Here is a 21,362-nt window from a genome sequence, read left to right as displayed (position 1 = left end):
AAAAATTTTACCTTTCACAATTTTTTCCTATATAATAATTTACTTTTCACAAACCATTTACCATCATATTTTGCTCTGCAACTGAGGCTCCTCCCCTATCAGTTAACGAAAAAAAAATGTAATCTCAAATAATTTTTACCAACCACGTGTAAAAATAGAATAGATCCCCGAGTAATAAAAACTAGTTTAATGTGAGAGTGACACAATCCTTTCTTAACCCAAAACTTTACTTCCGGACGGGGGCCGTTATTGAAAGTTTTATTAAAAAATCATTAAAAAAAAGTCTAGAAGGGCCTATATCTTTTGGTAATCACCTATAGTCTATACAAAAGGCTAATCAGCATAAAAGATTAAAATCCATAAAACAAAAGAAAACACTATACACCGTTATCTCTGATATAGTTACCCAATCTATTTTTTTTTTATTTATTTAATTTTTTAAGAAAGAAAGAGAAGCCTTCATTTTATTAAAGATTTGAAAATGTGTACGTCCAGACCATCAAGGAGTTGAAAAGGCCCAGACAGATTCCTGATCATTAAATACAAAATACCATGCAGATTTAAACTAAGATTCTGTGCAGCTACCCAATCCAAATTAAAAACACTATCTATTAGAAACGTGATTAGCCATGTTTTAGAAAAATAATGAAAATATTTATAATTTAAAATAAACGCATAGTTACCAATCCAAAAAAAAAAAAAAAAAAGACGACCTTTCGTACACTCAATCCTATCACAGGGAAAACATATGAAGTAGCGTGGGAATCATGCAAATATATTTATATCTACTTTTAATTCTCATTCAAATACAGCTACCCACTCAATCAAATCAAATCAAATACGTAATTCTCTATAGTTTAGAGCTTAATTTAGTTGGCCGGTCATAGGGACATTGTATTTAGATCTCTCTGTAATGACTTATTCCCTTGGTCAGATTTTATTTTCTAAGGCAGGAGTTAGATTTGACAAACCGGCCGGGCTGGATTCAGACGTCTGAGCTGCTTATTTTAGTTTGATGTTGGAAATCAATCATCGGCCCTGGTGCCAGTTTTAACTCTTCATTTTTCAAATGGCTTTAGAAAGATTTGACCAAAAAATGAGTTTGTGTTGATAAACTGGGTTAGATTCAAGGATTAAAATATCGGTATCAGATATTGTATTGGATAACTTAGACACGGATACATTTTTAAAATATATGGATACGATGAGAAAATATATAAAAATTTCATAAATATATTAATAATATTAAATTTAAGGTGAAATAACAACAAATAATGCATATATATATATATATGTATATTTTAATGATGTATATGGAAGAATATATTACAATTAATATAATAGGATGCATAGATACCAAACAATTTTATTGATAATGTATCAAACAAGAATCCAAAATGCAAAACATATGCTCCTATTATATTTTAATTACTATATCAGTTATTCTCTATTTTACCATTTTAACATTTTTACATTAATAAAGAAGTCAACTGAATATTAAATTATCAAATGCAAATTAAAATATCAATTAATAATTTATAAAATATATAATCTCAACCTAAATTATATCAAATATAGTAAAACTTATAAGATACATATCATATGCAAATTCACAATTTTTAACTACTAAAATGATTATTTCATTATTAATATTTTTATTTTTATAAAATTTTAAAATTAAAAATATTTTTTATATAAATGTAGATTAGTAGATTTGATAGATTCAATTTAATATTATATTCTTCAATATTTTGTAAACAAATTTTATTTTTATAAATAATAAATATGTTATAGTTTAATATTAATTAATATTTTAAAAATTATATAAAATTTTAAAATACATATTCTGTGCAAATTTATAAATTTTAAGTACTAAAATAATTTTTCTATTATTAATATTTTTATTTCTATAATTTTTCTAAAATTAAATTTTTTTTATACAGATGTATATTAGTAGACTAAGTCATGTGCAAATTTATAAATTCTAAGCATTAAAACATTTATTCTATTATTAATATTATAAGTGTATAATTTTTTTGAAATTGAAATTATCTTTTGAAACAAATGTGGACTTGATATATTATTTATTCCATCATTTTATAGAATTCTAATTTTGAATATTATTATTTTTTATTTTTAGTTGAAATTGTTAAACATAATTATTTAATATGTATTTGAATTTCCTTTCCACATTAATAATAAAAGTTATTTTATTTTACATATTAACATAGGTATTGGGATATTTTCATGGCTTAAGAGTGAATATGTTACGTGTATTTTTGTTGTCACCCCAGTTCGAATCATCACTTCAGTCCTTTTTTTAAGTGGGGTCATTTGTTTTTTAATTAATTTAAAATAAAAACTAAAAGTAGCGAAAAGGAAGCTTCTTTGAAACATCAAGTAGGGTGCATACCGCGTATTCAGCTCATCCGGACCTTCTTTGAAGTTCATTGGGGGAATAGTCTAATTGGTCAAAGTCAATTTCTAAGATATCACACCTTTCGGACATCATGGTATATGTAATTAGAACGAAAAATAACCAAGTACATTAGAATAGAACCTATACGGTACGGGGTTTCAATATATAATTTAATTTTGAAAATTTAAACCTAGAAATAAAACAAAATCAAATACTAAATTTTACAACAGCCCAGTTCAATGTGTGTTGCTAGTTTGCTACTTGCTAGACACACTAGACTTGGGCTTCATACAGGCACAGCTAAAAGAATGGGCATTGGGCATGGGCCACATTTTAAAGCCCCATTCATTAAATGGGTAATGGGTTGAGTGTATTTCTAGCTTGCTATATCCGAGGGGGTGTTAGGCCTTAAATTCTTGGTTCACAAACCTCGTGCTTTAATTTATAAAGGCCTTGACAATTTATTTATATATTTGAATTTGACTTTGATAAAACAAATGTTTTATTTTGGACCATATACAGCTTCATCATACACCAGACAACTGAAACGTTGCATTGACACAATTTTCTATACCTTGGTTGTGTTATGGACTTTGCATCCAGTTTAACAAAATAAATAAATAAAAAAAGAAGAAAAAAACGTATCACTAGAATGTAGCTTCTCCTCGAATCAAGTGTAATATCCTATTGCAGATAAGAAATGAATAAGGTTAACACACTTTGATGGGTCTTTTGGCCAAGACTGGACTCTGAGGACCGTTTGGCTATTCCAGATTTGAATAGGATATCCTTGTCTGCAATAGGATATTACACTTTGATGGGTCTTTTACCGGGTCTGTACATTGGGGTGGTCTTGGTCTGAAAAATCTGGAGTGGATGAATGCCGGTTTGGCTGAGCTTGATTGGAATATTCCGAATGATAAGGATAACTTGTGAGTAACAAGTACCTAAGAAGGGATTCCTTTTGGGATTCTAAGCCAAGTAAGAGGCACTCTTAGGCTTGGAAAGGAATCCTTTCGGTTAGGGATTTGATTAGCAGAGAAGCTGGTTGGATCATTTGAAATGGTGAATCTACTAAGTTTTGGACAGATAATTGGACTAATGAGGGACCTTTGTTTAAGCTGGTGGGGTTGGATTCAATTAGAAACCCTGACCTTAGAGTGAGTGAAGTAATTGATCATAAGGATTTGGAGGGAGGATTCGATTCGGAACCCACGCCGGCGTTCAGATACCCCAGCACAAATGTAGCCAACAGTTCAGATTGCCGCCTTAAATAACTGGCCAATTTGGCCAAAACCTAAGCCGACGTTTCTGAACCACTGACACAAATGGCAATTTCAAATCTAGCCGACAGTTTACTTTTATTTGTAGTGGTGGTTTCCAATGCTGGTTTTTAAAATATTATTATTATTATTATTTTACTTTTTCCTGGTGGTGTATAACTGCCAGTATATGGAGGGATAAGTTGGAAATTTTGACAAACTACCGGCAATTCTTCAATTCAATAGCCTAAGTTAGTGCCACCTACGCCGACGATTTTATGTGGATATTGCAGCGGTCTTTATTTTTGCTGACAATGGCTATACTGGGAAAGAAAGAGCGCTGGCAAACCGCTGGCTTAAATCAATGTCGGCGGTCAAGAAATTTGTGCCGACGAATCCAAACCGCCAGCTAAAGCCTGCTTTTTTATAGTGTAACAAGGTTAATAAAATCTGAGATATGAGAAATGCTTAATGACAGAGGGATTGAAATTGATGGTATGTGTTGTGTACGTGGGGAAGAGGAAGATATTAATCATATTTTTATCAATTGCCCAATAGCCAAGAAAGTGTGGCTCACCACATCTAACACCTTCCAAGTTCCCCATGATTTGAGTCAGCGCATTATCGAGTAGTGGAAGTCTGGTTTCTTGTGATAAGAGACATTACAAAGATGAGTTAAGAAAGGAAAACTTTGCTGTCTTACACATCTCCGCCTCACAAGGGGCCGTTCTACAGCACATTTCTGCCATGTATTGTGAATATCTCCTGATGATGATATCATCGGTTCTGATATTATTATCGGGAAATATTTCTAAATACATAACGGGAATATGCTGTGGGATGTTGTGGGGTGGAGATGTGAACTCTTTTTAACCGATCCCCCCTCCCCTTATAATTGAGAGGGCTTGGATCTCTTTCTTTGAAATGACTAAATACATGGTCTGAAAACCACAAAGAAATGCTGTGCATCCAAGTTACATGGATGAGCTCAAATATTGATGAGATTAAGATTAATTTTGATGCCTCGTGCATTGATGGGCAATGCACAGTGGCTTGTTTGGATAGGGACTATGATGGTCAGATTCTCGACTTTAAAGCATATAAGCTAGGCCTCTAGGAATCTCCTCCATCAACCTAGTCAAAGCGTGGGAAGCCACAATGCAGCAAAAAACTAATTATGGAATGCGATTCAAAGTTAATCATTGATTATTTGGAGAACCGCGTGGAGCATCCTTAGAGATTGAAGTTCATTATTGAAGGCTGCTGGTAAAAGGACAACCTCACCTATACTTTCAACTAAAGCCGAAATGTGGTAAAAAAAGAGATTAAGGGTTTGGATGGTATTCGAAATTCTGATTTTAAATTCAAGATTTAATATAATTAAATTAAATTGCAACAATTCAAATATTATAGTTGGCCACTATTCATACCGTAATGGAATCGATGAATTATATATTCAAACGTACCTTACCTTCTGAATTGTAATCACTTATCCCTTCTTCGGTTTACATTTGTGCCGTTACGCGTATCTACATTATTCATCAATTCAAAGTTTAAAGGAGAAAATCGAGGTTGGTTTGGTGGTTGAATGTTCGGTAATGATTTGTCTTTTAATTTTTATTTTATTTCTTCTATTAAATTATTTATTTGGGGTGGTCAGAGTCCTTGTCAACCATCTCTCCGGCAGGTTACATTTATTTATTTATTTATTTATTTGTTATAACAATTTAACTGGAGGAGTTGTGAAATTTTCATCGAGACAATTGTTCTTCTATTGACATTGTTTCATGAGCTGAGTTTGACCAAGGAGGAGAGTTTTATTTTTACAAGTATATCATCCTTAATGAAACCTAAGACTTCAACCATTGCATCATGATGTTAATATTCAAACTAAATTGGATGTTTAACTAGGTTCATGATCCCCATTGGCCATTGCATAGTGAAATCTAGATGGGGAGAAGGGAAAAGCAGCAGGTTGCACGCCCGATGATCAATCGCTTTCCTCATCACAAGAATCAACCATCCGTTACATTCCAATGGACGCAACATCATCATTATCATCATCCTCATGCCGTTGAGATTCTGACTGACTGAATGCCATGGTCATCCACATCCAGTGTTTTTTTTTTTATTGCTTCGTTGCAAAGTGAGTGAAATAATAAAAGTATTTTCTGTTCTGAGACGTGTGCTGGTGGAATAGTTTGGAGGAGAGGAGGTTAGGCTTAGAGCGAGGTGAGGTGGGGAGTGAGAACCTACATAATAAGCATTGCCATTTACATCTAAACCGTCCAAGCATGTTGGATGGCCCAGATGAAAGCGATGGGATGATGAATTGGTGTGGCTACTACTGGTAACGGCTGCTAACCACTGGCACTGACTAACGCGTTCTGCATTCCAACTTTCCGACGATGAGTTTTACAAGTGTAAGCTGAGAAAACTGAAAAACGCGTCTTATCGTTTATTAAGTGTGATGAGATGATAAATACATACACCAATTCAATTAAAAGACTGGACACGACAAATTATTATTTATTATTAACTGTAAAGAAAAAACATGACGTAAATCATAATAGTTTACACAGACAAGGAACGGAAAGCGCTGATGTAGAAACTAGAAAGAAAGAGACAGACATTTCTCTCTGTAGCTTACTGAACTCACAAATCTCCTCCCCCCTTCCTTTTTTTGTGTTTTCTCAGTTAAAAGAAAAAAAATATATATAAAAGAAAAGAAAATGAAAACTGAAAAAGCGTGATTGTGGAGCGCTATCTGCCGAGAACCGAAACTCCCGCGCTCTGCATAGAGATTCTCAATTCCCCAATGGATTGTATTTAAGATCTTTCTCTCTCCTCTCTCCTCTCTCTCTCAATGTTTTCATATTTTTCACTTCAAATCGTCTCTTTCTCTCTCGCTACTTCGCTCTCTCAGCTTCTGTTTTGGTTTCTAGCCTGGCTCTCTCTTTCACTCACACTCTGACTCGATTCATTTATTCTCTCCTTTTAACGTTTTCTTATCGTAGATTTATCCTTCTCTCTTTTCTCTCTCGCCGGCCGACATCCTCAGATCCGTACAGGGAACAATACACCATCCAATGCTTGGACTTTGACTGATCGCCATCCAATAGTCGTAATGGGGCAGTGCTATGGCAAGAACATTCCCGTCGTCGAAGACGGCGCCTCTGCTCCTCACGATCGCCCACAAACACCATCCACCTCTACAGTCGGCAACGGCACTGCCACTGTTCCTTCTGTTAAGAACACACCTGCTCACTCCTCCACCAGCCCTTGGCCTAGTCCTTACCCTTATGGTACTAGTCCTCTCCCTGTCGGAGTATCTCCTTCACCGGCCAGGTCCACTCCTCGGAGATTCTTCCGTCGCCCGTTCCCTCCACCTTCCCCTGCCAAGCATATCAAGGCGACTCTCGCAAAGCGTCTGGGCCCGCCAAGGCCCAAGGAAGGGCCGATTCCGGAGCACGGGACGGACGTTGAACGCCCACTCGATAAGAGCTTCGGTTACGGGAAGAATTTCCGTGCCAAGTACGAATTGGGAAAAGAGGTAGGCCGGGGCCATTTCGGGCATACGTGCTCGGCCAAGGGCAAAAAGGGAGAGCTGAAGGGTCAGTTGGTGGCAGTGAAGATCATCTCCAAAGAAAAGGTGCGACTTTGAATCTGATAAGCTTAATTGATAGTTATGTATCGTCTTCTGCTCATATCTTGATTTATGCTAAATCCTATCTCCACTGAAAGCTTACGGAATTCTTTGGATCATTCATATTACTAATGTTGATGGCTAGAGCTAGAGCCTCTTTTTTTCCCCTTAAAGTTCAAATGGGTTGCCGTACCAAGGACTGGATTAGAATTGAAGAAATAAGCCCTCTCCTTCATTGTCACTTGTTTTTGCCTGTTTAGCTGTGGGTTTAGTTTGCATTTGGTCTCACTAAAGAGATCTTAGAACTCCTGCAGCTTGTATTTTTTTTTTTTAGGATTTGAAATCACGTCTGAGACTCTGATTCATCAAGAGCCTCTTTTTTAGATCGCTAAAATTATGTCTGAGGCAAATCATGTCTTGAGGCTCTGATTCGTCAAGCTTATGGAGTTCTTTAGATCATTGAAATTACTAACACTGATGACAAGAACCTCTTTTTACCCCTCATTAATTAATTCGATTTGGTTTCCGTATGAATGATTGAATTGGAAATGAAGAAATAATTTTGCTCCTTCATTGTTGAAGTTGATTGTGCGGCGCAAATCCTTTAAGTTACCTTGTTTAGCTGTGGATTTATAGCCCGATTTGGTCTTAATAAAGAGACCTTAGAACTCGTGTGGATTGTATTTTTTTTTAATATTTTGAAATAATGTGTGAGGACCTAATTCGTCAAGATGAAAATTTCTTTAAATCCAGCTGCTTATTTCCTATATTTACCTCGTTGAAAAAATGCTTCCCCCCTCCCCGAAAAAAATTGATTTGGTAACTGAACCTTTCGACCTTTAGATTATTCTTATGCTTATTCTTCTCTGAGCAGTACTGTTCTACATGAATGGAAGTACAAAATTAGATAACAAAAGTATGGTTCTCAAAGTCAAAACGAACATTATTTAAAAGTGAGGAGATCTATGCATTCTTGTGTGAATCACAGTACTGATGGGTAGCAAATAAAAAAGGATTGAGAACTTTTTTTGTTTTTTCTTTTTCTTTTTGGTAAATTATCCAATTAAAGTCTTACTTACGACTTAGGAGTATGTTGAGCTCTCACATTTTTATCGGGACTATAGAGAATTATCTTGCAGGTATTTGTTACTGAGATGGAGCATGCTGACTGTTGAGGATGCAGATGCACTGTAATTGTGATTGATGATTTGCAAGTTTTTCACTTTTTCTTTTTCTTTTTGGATGTACAATTTGTTTTGGAATTGGAATGCTATTTAGTGCGAAACATCCTTTGTGTTTTTCCATGTTTAGCCTTGTAACACTTATTTTTTTCGTATTGATTCTTCTATTGAAGTGGGCAACTGAAAAACCAACTCTCACATAAAAGAACGCATTCCAGGGAAACCAATCTAATGGCAATGCTTTATCTTTAACTGTTAATGTAGTGAAGGTTACTAGTCAACAATGGGCATCTTGGATTTTCTAGATGAGTAATGACGAACTTGGAATCAATGTCTAGTGACATAAACAAAAGAATATTTTGGCAATAAAGTGTAATATTCTATTGATGTAAAAAGTGAAAACAAAGGTCCAATACATTAAATGCAGCATCTAAAATGAGGTACTAAAGCACTTTTTGCTATATATGTAAGTCATTATACATCATATTAAATATATTCTATGGTTCATGGTTCACATTGATGTTTACTTGTTGGTAAGCTACCTAAAAAGTATAATTGATATTTGGTATGAAATTCAGGAGATTAAATCTTGGGCTGGCAAGTGTGAGGACTTGGGTTTGAGTCTGAGAGTGGTCACTTTGTGCGAAAAAATGCCAAAGGTTACAACTGTATATTTTTTGCTCAGCATGGTTGGGTCCAACATTGGATAATGGACTTTTATTCCTACACTATTACTAAGACACTGGTATCATGTAGATCTCTTAGAGGCATGTCTTCTTTAAGAGGTTCAATTAGAATGTGTAACAGAAGTATTCTTATTTAATTTTTGGTATCTTGTAGATCTCTTAGAGGCATGTAGATCTCTTAGACACTGGTATCAGTTGAAGAGATTCAATCTCCTAGGATTCTTATTTAATTTCTGTGACTAGAAGTTAATTGTATTAGAATGTGTAGCAGAAACATCCTCGTATCCACTTTGTACTGTCTCTAAAGCTGATATGAGGACCCAAAACACATCTATGCTACTACTTTCATCCCTAATCCCCACTTCTTTTAGTCTCTTTTTTTCTTCAAGGTCATCTCTCCATTGCAATCTTTCTTTCCCCCTTTTGGCTAATTGATCCTCTTTTTACATCTTCTCCCCATGCGCATTAGTGTTTAAAAGTGCAAGGCATAGGGGTCAATTTGCGCCCATGGCACAAGGCGTAAGGCGAGGCGTGTGCCTTTTTGAAGCAAGGTGCAAAAATTAAAAAATGTAAAAAAAATAAAAAAATGCCAAAAAATTCAAAAAAATATTAAACATAATATTAATAAAAAATATAAACTTAAAATTTAAAATAAATGTTTTAAAAACCTATTATCTAAAATTAAAATACATAAACATAACATGTAAAGCATATTCAAATGAGAATTTAAAAATAAAACCAAATATATAAAACATTTTCAAGCATGTAAAATCCACAATCTTTTTTTCCTCAATTGCATTACTTCAAGTAGCTAATGTGATGTAAAACATATTACATGCTTGATTCTACGAGCCACCTTTGTGCTACGCCCCTTGAGGCAAGCCCAAACAAGTCCATGTTAGGGTCTTAAATTCTTAATTTTCATATAAAAAATAATGATTTTATAATTTTAATTGCTTTTTAAGAAGATATTTTATTAGAATAAATGAATGAACAACATTACCAAATAAGGGGTTCGCTTGCCTTGAGGGGTGTGGCATGGGGGTCCAAGGGCAGAGCCTTGACCCAACCGCTAGGTTCAAAAAAAGCAAAAGAGCGTTGAATTTTCAAAAGATGCACGCCTGGGTTGAGGTGCAAGGTGCATCAAGCGCATGCCTAAGCGCACTAGGTGTGTGCCTTTTGAAAGGGCTGTGCCTAGGACCTGGGCGAGGCGCCTACCCTAAAATGTGCTCGCTTGTGTGCCTTTTAAATCATTGATGCACATAAAGAGCTATTCAATATAATAAAGATTTTTTTTTAAACTATAAAATAATACACCTTAGCTAAACAAAAAGAGAAGGTAAAACATGAAAAGGAAAAGGCATGAACCAGAATCTGATTTGTGTCCATGAGTTTGCTTGGCAAGATGAAAACACATGAACTAGGAAACTTGTCTGCAGGTAAGTGTATACCATTAAAACAACCAAATCTTTTTGAATTATAACATTAATATACCTATAGAATAGCATTTAAAGGTTTAACTTTGTTAACATAGTAAGCATTCTACAAGGAAAATGGCACTCATCATGTACATTAGCTGATCAGCTGTTCACAAGGATAAAAAGGAAAACATTACATAGAAGTGTCCTCAAGAAGCCATGGAGTGTCTGGATCTGATGCACCCAACATGAACATTTCATTCATTTAGGAGAATTCATTCAACACCACAAAAATCATGACAAAGAAAAACTATGTACAAAAGCATGCCTCCTCCCTAGTTTTATAATGTTCCTTGTTTTCCTAGAATGAAGTATTTCAAAAACTTATAAAATCTTTCCCCACCCTTCCCACTTTTTCTCATGATTTTGAGAAAAAGTGAAATGGCCAAAAACTATTTGATGGACGCTCTCTGCAGTTCTAAAGGGCTGACTTTTCAAAGAAGAAAAAAAGAAACCCCTTCTGAAAACTAAAAAATTTGGCTTTTTTTTCAACCAGAAAACTGTTTTCAATGGGCAATTGATGGTTGGCATAATGTTGAGGTGCAAAACATAAAACCAAGTAGGCTATTAGGCTTTAGAACACCATTTTTTGGTTTTCACTTTTCAATAGAAGTCTCTTATCATCAATTTAAAAAAAGTAGGGCCAAATTTTATTAGGAGTGCTATAAAAATTTCAACCAACGAAACCCCGTGCTGATTAGTTCTAATATTGTCAATTTTATAAGATTTAAATGTGGTCATTCAATTTAATTTCTTTAATTTACTTTGAATGTGGCCATTATATGTTGTCTTTTTGGTTACCCAAAAAATGTATTCTCCAGCTATCCAATTAGAAATCCTTGTGTCATTTATCTAATTCTAGTAACTAGGTATCCACAAAAACAAAAAAAAAAAAACCCACTTATGGGACATGTAGACATTATTTCTTTAAAAACATTCCTTATTACCCATTGCAAGCCACCTTTAGAACCAACATGTTCTCATCTACCACTCACAAGATACCAAAAAAGAAAACAAATTACCATTTATTTTGGACCCATTTTCTCTTCTTAAGAGTAGTTAGGGCTTAGAATTATAAAAAGAAAAAAATGCTATTTTTGCAAGATCCAACATGGTCAACAGTCTCTGTCGTAATAATGATGGCTTTTAATTTATATATTTAAAAACGAAAAGATAAAAGAACAATTCATTAGCACACCCTCCCTGCCTTAATTATAAATCCTTAGAAATCCTTTTTTTTCCCTAAGAATTACCTTTGCAACTAGCTATTCAAATCACCCATCCCTTTTTCTGTACGTGTTTTCTAGGAAGAAGAGCTAAATTTCTCTTAGATGAGCGGTATCTCTGTTGATTTAAAAGTTTTGGTCAATCTTGATTGATTCATTATTTAGAATTGGAAAAAAAAACATGTAGGTTGGGGTACTATGTCTTTGTTGAATGAATAGGGTGCCCTATCTAATTGAATATGTATAATAGAAACCAATTTAAGGGAAGTACTATATATATATATATATATATATATATTTCCACTTTTCTTATCTGATTATCAATAAAATGCTTAGATCATTTCTTATCGATAAAAGAAATTCATTTGCAACTAGCCCGTGCTTAGCAGTGCTACTATGCTTTTAATAGCCATCATATGTGCTCTCCTTATGCCATGCATGGAAAGTAAAGATAAAAGGGTAAAAAGATGAAAATACTTGTTTAAATGTCTTAACTCAATGATTATATTTGAAGATTGAAATATTTGGGTAACCACCCTTTGCAAGCATTTTATTACATGAATACTATTAGAACACTCTGATTTAACTTTTGCAAGCATCATATGTGCTCTCCTCAGAAAATGCGAGAAAGTTAAACAGGGATAGGTGTATAGAGCATGTTCTGACGTATGTCTTGTTTTAATTTGTTATCCTTCTTTTTCCCTTGTGTGTTTTTTTATTGATTTTTCTCTTCTTAAGCTTAGAATTATTGATCTGGGTACTGGTGTTGATACCAAGGTTCAAAATATTGACACACCCCAATACAGGGGAAGGGATGTATCAATACTTTGAACCTTCTGCTTTTATTTTATCTTAGTTTTTTTTTTTTTTTTTTTTTTTTTAATTTCATAGAATGGGCTACTTTTATAGAAGGTTTCTCAAAAGTCCCTTGAGTCAAAAGATACAATATGATAGCCTGTATAAAAAAATTGTACCTTGGTTGATACAGACAGAAATAGAAAGATTACTGGCTCCATTTAGCAAGCACTTTTTTTTTCTAAAGAACAGTACTCATAAATAAGAAGAAAAAAGTGATTGGTTGAACATAACTTACCATTCAAAGCACAAAGTATTTCTCTTCACTTATTCAGTTACCAAAAATAAAAAAAAAAGGAAACAAAATAAAGGATTAGTGATGTTGAGATTCATTCTCTACAAGGGCATTGTTTGGTGCAAGAACATTTGAGCCTCTTGTTATGGAACTTGTTCTCAACCTTTTAGTAAAGACATCTTGTCTATGCCAATTTTGTTCATTATCATTTTACTTTGGCAGGCTAAATTCACAGAGTAGCTTCCAAAATGGTTATTTTCTCCTTTTGTGAGAAGTTTATGATACTTCAACAAAGAAGATTTTGATAGCAAAATACAGAGTTGTGAGAAAAATGGTTACCTAGTAAAAGGAATTATTTGATTGATATCATTTTTGAACATTTTATTTTTTATATGCTTATTTAATAGGCAAGTATACTTGTATACATTTGACCATTCTATATTACATTTTCCCCATAGGTATCATGAATCTTCAGATTTTATTGGTGATTACGGTGCAAACTTTCCTTACCAATTTCCATTCACCAGTTTATGGATGTTCTATTTCAATGAACTTGAATGTTGACTTGAGCATCATTCTATAACTGAATTAGTTGTATGTGGCAGATGACAACACCAATATCAATTGAAGATGTTCGTAGGGAAGTGAAAATCTTGAAAGGCTTATCTGGGCATAGGAATCTACTCAAATTTCATGATGCATGTGAAGATGCCAATAATGTCTACATAATTATGGAGTACGTTTACTTCCCATCTTGACTTTGATTTTTGTGAGATATCCTTGGGTGCTTATGGTTTGGCTTAGTTAATTAGGATTACCTTTGCAGAGCTCTAAAACTCAAGGGGATATAAAACATTTATCTATATCCCATATTTTAGTCCCAGTCTTACATCTATTATGGGATTCATTATTTATGTATCCTGCACCCTGAAAGTGCAGACTAGTTCAGTTATAAGTTCACTTCTAAAATTAGAAACTGAGTTATGGCGATCAAGAACTTCTAAGTCATTGTTCATTATAGTGATATATTCTCTTGTGGGCTTAGTTATTAAATTTCAAACTCAAGCTTCTAATTCATTTCCTCTAAGGCCCTGTTTGGTTCATGGAAATAGGGGTCTGGAATCAGAATTGGAATGGGCTGTTCCATTTCCAACTGTTTGGTTGGATGGAGTCGGAATCCCATTCCCATTTCTGATGCAATGGTATTCCCCCATTTGAGGGAATGGCCATTCCCTGCCCCTCCCTTGGGAATCAAATCCCATTCCTGCTGATTTCAATTTCCATTCCCATTCCTGTCTGAACCAAACAGACTGGGAATGGACCATTCCGATTCTGATTCTGGAGGATTTCGATCCTGATTCTGACTGCGAACCAAAAAGACCCTAAATTTATTAAAAGCTGTTTCTGAATTTGGTAAATTCCTGTTTCTTTATCAGATTGTGTGAAGGTGGAGAGCTGCTTGACAGAATTCTTTCTAGGTGCAGTGGAATTTCCTATTTTGTTTGTAACATTTATTAGGTTTCTTACATCTATTTTTGTCATAAAGCATAATTTCTTTGATGGTATTTGTGCTATTCTTTTGTTGCAGAGGTGGAAGATACACAGAGGTTGATGCAAAGGTTATCGTTGTTCAAATTTTAAGTGTTGTTGCCTTTTGTCATCTTCAAGGTGTTGTGCACCGTGATTTAAAACCAGAGGTATGCAGCTTGACATGGACCTTGAAATTCTTATATTATTTTGCACTGTTTTCCCCCTTCCTTGTGTGTAGTTTTTTCCCTCTCTAATCCCCACTCCTCCAAGGCATTGCTACTCACTCTTGAAAGTTGAATGCTTGACAGAATTTTCTTTTTACCAGTAGAGATGATGACACTACATTGAAGCTTATTGATTTTGGTCTTTCTGATTTTATCAGACCAGGTAACTGCTACTAGTCATTTATGCTTCAACTGTTTCTGTTTTTGTGTTGTTTAATATTCTTACAGTCTTGATGAAATTATTGGTATGTTTGAAATTCTGTTGCAACAAAACTTGAAGCAGGCCTTGTAGCAGTCCTCCTTTCTGGTTAATGATGTTTTTTCACTATTTAAATTTCAGTACCTGTTGTTTAATATTCTTCCAGTCTCGATGAAAATTATTGGAACGTTTGAAATTCTGTTGCAACAAAACTTGAAGCAGGCTTTGTAGCTGTCCTCCTTTCTTGTTAATGATGCTTTTCCTTTTTGGTTGAAGATGATTCCTCCAATTCCACTACTCTATAATTAAAAAAGACAGAAAATGAGAGAAGTGGATTTTGACAGCAAACTCCTTTGTTGATCCAAGTTTTTGATGTGGGAGATATGTTGGGAAAAAAGGACCCTTCTAAATGTTGGAGTTGTTAATTGATCCCTATGGTGCTAGCACTTATTATAGGAATGGAATTTTTTTATGATTGTAAGTTATGAATCTTATGTGGTCGGTAGAAGATTAGAAACATGTAGGTAATGGGTTTTCATATTTTGGTCGTTACTGATAGTATTAGTTCAATATGGAATGCCTATAGTACTTTATTTAATGCCTGATATTACTTTTTCGGTCTCCAAGTTTTATGATTAATATGCTTGGATGTTTTTTTTTTTTTTTCTATTTTATCCATGTCACCTGATTTTCTAATACTACTGCCAAAGGATATCGAATGTAGGTCTGGACTGCAAATCATTTCCAAGGGGTATGAACAATCCTATAGATTAGCAAAAAAAATTGGCTAATTTTTTTATCCACATTCATGGTGGATATACAATTTATTTAGTTATTTGTCCTTACCTGATAAATGATTATTTGTTTTTTTCCAAAAGTATTCTATTTTTCAAGATATTCACAGATAAAGATATGTTTTTCTGATGGAATTGATATTTGCAGTTCTAGATGCTGTCAGAAGACTAAGGGGATTGAACAAGAATTTGGTGTTTAACTCCATAAAACAAATGAAAAAGGAATTCCAAACTTTGAAATGTTATTTGGTTTTTCCCTTTTACTTTAGATATGGTTGAGTGTTTTGTTATAAATAATAATTGTAATAATTATTACCAATATTAAATGTTATTAGCGATACAACTAACCTATTTTGGCTGAGTAGGGATTTCAGGGCTATTGGATTGTTATGTTGTAAAGAAGCATGGACTCAGATTTATCATGTTGTTTCACATTAGGATCTTGTAATCACCCTTAGTTTTTCATCCAACATGCGTTTTTAGTTCCAAGAAGTATTCATGTATCTCAACTAGGAGTGAGCAAAAAAAAAAGCCGAAAAACCTAACTGATCGGTTTGGTGTTTTTAAAAAACCAAAGATACTGGTCCGGTTTTGGTTAACCAATATAGAAAACCAACGGCTAACCGAACCGACTGGTATACATATATTTCTATATATTTTATATATATCTATGTATATTATATATTATATATTATATATATATTATAAATTAATAAATATGCATTATATATAAATATATAAATTATAATATATTATTTATTATTTAAAATATAATATTATATATATTTATATTTTTATTATATATATTTTTATAATATATGTTGTAAAAATTAAAAAAACTGAAAAACCGGCAAACTGAACTGACAGTTAACCGAACCGGTCAATTGATTAGCTTTGGTTCGGTTTCGGTTACCGGTAGTATTGGTTTGGTTACAAAAAAAGGCCCACGGTCCCACGGTTAACCAAACTGTGAGCACCCCTAATCTCAACTTAAAACTAACTGAAAATTCTTTTCAGCCTCCCAAAGACTATTTCTGTTGGGTCCAATTGTAAAAAACTTTTTACAACCTTTAGCATTCATTTTAGAATATTTATTTACAGATTTGGCATTACATACAAAAATTTGGTTTTTGGATTGTGCTTCTAGCCCCTTTTAGGATTGTATTCAATCTACCTATAAGTTCAAGAGGAAATCCTTTTATTTTATTTGCAGATGAAAGACTCAATGATATTGTTGGCAGTGCATTTTATGTTGCACCTGAAGTTCTTCATAGATCATATAGCCTGGAAGCAGATATTTGGAGCATTGGTGTCATAACATATATCTTGTTATGTGGAAGTAGGCCTTTCTGGGCACGAACGGAATCAGGAGTTTTTCGTTCTGTTCTGAGAGCTGATCCTAATTTTGATGAATCGCCATGGCCTACAGTATCGCCAGAAGCTAAAGATTTTGTGAAAAGGCTTCTTAATAAGGATCACAGGAAAAGAATGACTGCTGCACAAGCCTTGAGTAAGTGTCATTGCTTTTTGAATATTTCAGGGAGAGATTGAGTATATCTGGTTTGGAGTTCGGATGTCATCTATTAGTAACATTCAGATATATGGAGACTAACAATTACTTATGTTTTGGCAGCTCATCCATGGTTGCGAGATGAAAACCATCCTATTCCATTAGATATATTGGTCTATAAGTTAGTCAAGTCATACTTTCGTTCAACACCTCTTAAACGTGCAGCGTTAAAGGTACTAATACTACACTCTTATATGATGGAGCTTTGTATGCCTTACCTATTACTGGAAAATACCATTCAGTCAAACAATTCATTTGCCATAGGATTATAAAATACTTCTAGTTCTTTTTTTTTGTGCATGTGATCCATGAAACTTTTGGTGTCAGGTTATTTCCATGACAAAGTTATTTTTTTGATAAATCCATGACAGTTATTTTGAGCAGCTGGAAATGGAAATTTACTCTCTGATACCATAGCATTCTGCTATTGTTTCCTCACATTGTAATATGTGTGCGGTATATAATTTTATATTTATTGGATTGCTGTATCTTGTTCATAATCTGAATTCAGCAAAAGAAATAAATAAATTGTATTCTAATACCTCAAACATAGGTTTCTTCCAAAGGATGAAGAGCTACAGAATTCTTTTTCTTTTCCTTTTGTTTTTTTTTTAAATATTTTCATAAATCATTTGAAAAATATTTTTTGCTGTCTTGACTGGTTTATCAACTTTTTTACTTTTTAATTTTGTGTTACTAAGGGTGTTCTTGTTATAATTCATGTGAAATGTCTTGTGCCAAAACAATTGCATTTTAGTAAGTTTCAATATGTTACTAATGGCTCTACAGATTAGGAAGAGGCAAATGAGATAAATTTGTCCCTAAGCAGGGCCTAGTTGAATAAGTACACCAAATCGCAAGGTTACTCCATGACTAAGGAAATGTTTGAGGATTATTGGCAGGTCACCCAACCTTAGACTTATCCATGGTTAAAATGTGATATTGACTGGGTGACCATATGACAAATTGATTTGACTCTTCAAATCAGGCTTAAGTGTAGAGTGACATGTTTCTATTATGAGGCTATCTTGGTATTTAGTTTTTTTTAAAAAAAAAACTTTTTTCCTAATGGTCTAGGCGCTATCAAAAGCTTTAACAGAGGATGAGCTCATATATCTTAGGGCTCAGTATCAGCTACTGGAGCCAAGTCAAGATGGACATGTCTCTCTCGAGAACTTCAGAGTGGTTGGTGTATCTTTTTCTTACTTCTCTTAAAAGTTCTGAGTTTGTAAATGATTTGAACCATAGTCACTTAAGACATAATATCTATGGTTAGCGTCTCTTATTTGCCATTGCTTGTCTTTTCTTACACTCAGTTATGGTGATTTTCAGGCTCTCATGCGAAATGTAACTGATGCCATGAGGGAATCAAGGGTTCCTGACATTTTAAATGTGGTGAGGCTTCTGATACTTGATAGAAGTTCTGTGGAGACCATACCTCAATAAGATCTCTCTACTCCCATCCTCACTCTGGAAAAGGCAAGCTTTATTAAAAACTACATTGTTATTACCCGAATCCAAAGGAGAGGTATGCCAGTGGAGGCTAGAATGAGGGGAAGTCTCCCTAAAATTGTTTTTTACAATCTTAAAACTTGACATTTTTTCAACCAGAAATGTTTTCCTTTAGTGACAAATAAAACCGTAGTTAAGATTACAGGATTTAATGCAGTGGTTTTGGTTTATGATCTGACTTGGTTAGCGTATATTGTATGACATTGAATTTGGACAGGGGTATATCTGAATCCAATCCAACGAGGATCAGAATTGGCTTTAGATATCTGAATTAAATCCATTTCAATAAATGGATCATATTTTAAAATCCAATTTGATCTGATTAATGGCTACATGAATTGGTTTGTATTCAAATCAGATTGAATTGGATCCATTTGCATAGGATACCACCAATCCAGTTAGATTAATGTTAAATACATAGGGTATTATCAGTTTTGGGTTCTAGATGTGGTAGCCAGTTTAGGTTGAATCCTGCTTGGAATCACAGGTGTTCCACACGTACACAGGTACACTTAGAAAATGGTAGGTAAGCTAAGTGATGTGATATAGAAAGTTGGATGTTTTGGTATAAAGCTTGGAAGTACCAATATACATCTTTAGTTGGATTTTGTGTAGATGAGTTGATAATTATTGATGTTCAACTTTGCAAGAGGTGCCACATTGAATTCATAATGGCAATTAGTCAGCGTAATCTTTAAGTTTCTGCTTAGATTTAAGATGGACTTTGTACATGTAATGGGGCCACATCCAAAGCATGTTAGCATCCTGTTATCTAATAAACAGATTGCATTAATTGTGACTTTGAGCTTGGAAACATTTGTCTGGTTATTGATGCCAACCACCATCAAATGCAACTTCTGGCAGATCTCATTTTTGTCATAATTCCACTTTAGCTCTCACTTGAACTGTTTCTGAAGGTTATGCATGAATTCAAAAAAGAAGATCTTTCTTGAGCTAATTTTTATATGTATGCTTTAATCTCAGATGGAACCACTTTCTTATGGAAAGATGGACTTCGAAGAATTCTGCGCAGCAGCAATCAGCATATACCAGCTGGAAGCTCTTGAAGGGTGGGAACAGATTGCAAGTACGGCTTTTCAGTACTTTGAACAGGAGGGAAACCGAATTATCTCAGTTGAGGAATTGGCAGGGGTTGGTATATTATTGGCGTTTTTAGGAAATTGCATCTAAAATCTCCTATAACATGTTGGGCTTAATAAACTATTTATGCAGGAAATGAATCTGGGTCCTACGGCTTATTCCATACTCCGCGACTGGATCAGAAGGGAAGATGGGAAGCTTAATTTCCTTGGGTATACTAAATTTTTGCATGGTGTGACAATTCGTAGCTCAAATACAAGACATTAGTAATTTTTTTGAGTGGCATGTCATTGTTTTTTAAAGTTCATGGCGTTGAAAGGTTTGCGGGTTTTTTGATAGAGAAAAGTGTTAATAAAGGTTTTTATTTTTATTTTTTTCAGTCAGACGCAAAGATTTGGAAGCATCACTCTGAGAGAGAGAGAGAGAGAGAGAGAGAGAGAGAGAGAGAGAGTACCACCACGACATACAACAAGATATAAACTAGCTACCACTGCCACCCAGTCAAGTCACTTAAATAGACGTGGACTAGGGCCTTAATTAAGCCGACACATAAGTTACCGTTTATTGAAAGCATGGGCATCCTAAAATAAACTCAGCCAATAAAAGCCATTTTGTAGTAATTTGGCCATTGTTTTTTTTCCCGAAATGTGCCATTCACAGGCAAGAGTGTGCCATTCCCGAAATGTGCCATTTTGGATTACTTGATCCAAACAGATACGGAATAACTCTAGGTCTTCCCAAAAATAATATTTGAGCTGTGAGAAGAATCAGTCATTCTCATTCTTGGACCACTCTTCAAGAATTGTACCCACTGCTAAATAGTTGACAATATGAGCAAATCATGGGGGTGTGCTATGGGAAACCGCCAAGAGGTGTTTATCTGGAAAAGAGTAGTCATGCACAGGTTCATTCTTTTTCAATTTGAATTCTGGACAGATGATCAATTACTACATTTTCATAGCCCTTTTTATTCCAAATGTCAAGTTCAAATTCTTGCAAAATAAGGACCCATCTGATGAGCCTAGGTTTGAACTCTTTCTTAGACAACAAATGTCTTAAGGCTGAGTAATCAGAGTAGACAACAACTTTGGTGCCCAATAGATACGAACGAAACTTTTCCAGAGAAAACACTACAATTAACAATTATTTCTCAATAATGGTGTAATTCAGTTGAGCCTCAAATAGGGTGTTGATAGCATAATACACTACCATAGAACATTTATTCACCCTTTGTCCCAAAACTGTTCCGATGGTGTAGTCAGAGGCATCACACATTATTTCAAAGGGCAACAACTAATCAGGAGGTTGAAGAATTGATGCTTTGGTTAGTGCCTCTTTCAGATAATCGAAAGCCTTAAGACAAGCCTCATCGAAATTAAATGGGACATCCTTTGCCAAAAGATTGCATAGAGGTCTAGAGATCTTGGAAAAATCCTTAATGAAC

At 34.3% G+C, this 21,362-nt stretch overlaps 1 protein-coding gene across 2 annotated transcripts; it reads left to right on the top strand.

The window, feature by feature from the left end:
* The first annotated feature begins 6,060 nt into the window (after positions 1-6,060).
* LOC148881092 (CDPK-related kinase 3-like) lies at positions 6,061-20,297 on the top strand. Of its 2 annotated transcripts, none has more exons than XR_016104743.1 (11): positions 6,061-7,333; positions 13,594-13,724; positions 14,425-14,466; positions 14,577-14,685; positions 14,827-14,905; positions 16,949-17,245; positions 17,369-17,478; positions 18,383-18,490; positions 18,638-18,784; positions 19,802-19,969; positions 20,051-20,297. XR_016104743.1 is itself a non-coding variant. In XM_088963350.1 (11 exons), the coding sequence occupies exons 1-11, from the start codon at positions 6,809-6,811 to the stop codon at positions 20,183-20,185; spliced, it is 1,767 nt and encodes a 588-aa protein (XP_088819476.1). In that variant the 5' UTR covers positions 6,061-6,808; the 3' UTR covers positions 20,186-20,297. The 2 variants fall into 2 exon arrangements, 1 of the variants encoding a protein (XP_088819476.1); XM_088963350.1 differs by having other exon boundaries at positions 18,638-18,700.
* The last annotated feature ends 1,065 nt before the right edge of the window (positions 20,298-21,362 follow it).

This window comes from Nelumbo lutea, chromosome 1 (assembly GCF_056320005.1).
Source record: "Nelumbo lutea isolate HS-2025 chromosome 1, American lotus-T2T, whole genome shotgun sequence".
NCBI classification, from domain to species: domain Eukaryota; kingdom Viridiplantae; phylum Streptophyta; class Magnoliopsida; order Proteales; family Nelumbonaceae; genus Nelumbo; species Nelumbo lutea.
Note: the sequence above shows the minus strand (reverse complement) of the source record. Positions and strands in the feature narration are given on the sequence as shown.

Coding starts and splice junctions, on each gene's coding strand:
- LOC148881092 (XM_088963350.1), top strand. CDS start 6,809: ATGGGGCAGTGCTATGGCAAGAACATTCCCGTCGTCGAAGACGGCGCC. Junction 14,686..14,826: donor ACCGTGATTTAAAACCAGAG/GTATGCAGCTTG, acceptor AATGCTTGACAG/AATTTTCTTTTTACCAGTAG. Junction 17,246..17,368: donor GACTGCTGCACAAGCCTTGA/GTAAGTGTCATT, acceptor ATGTTTTGGCAG/CTCATCCATGGTTGCGAGAT.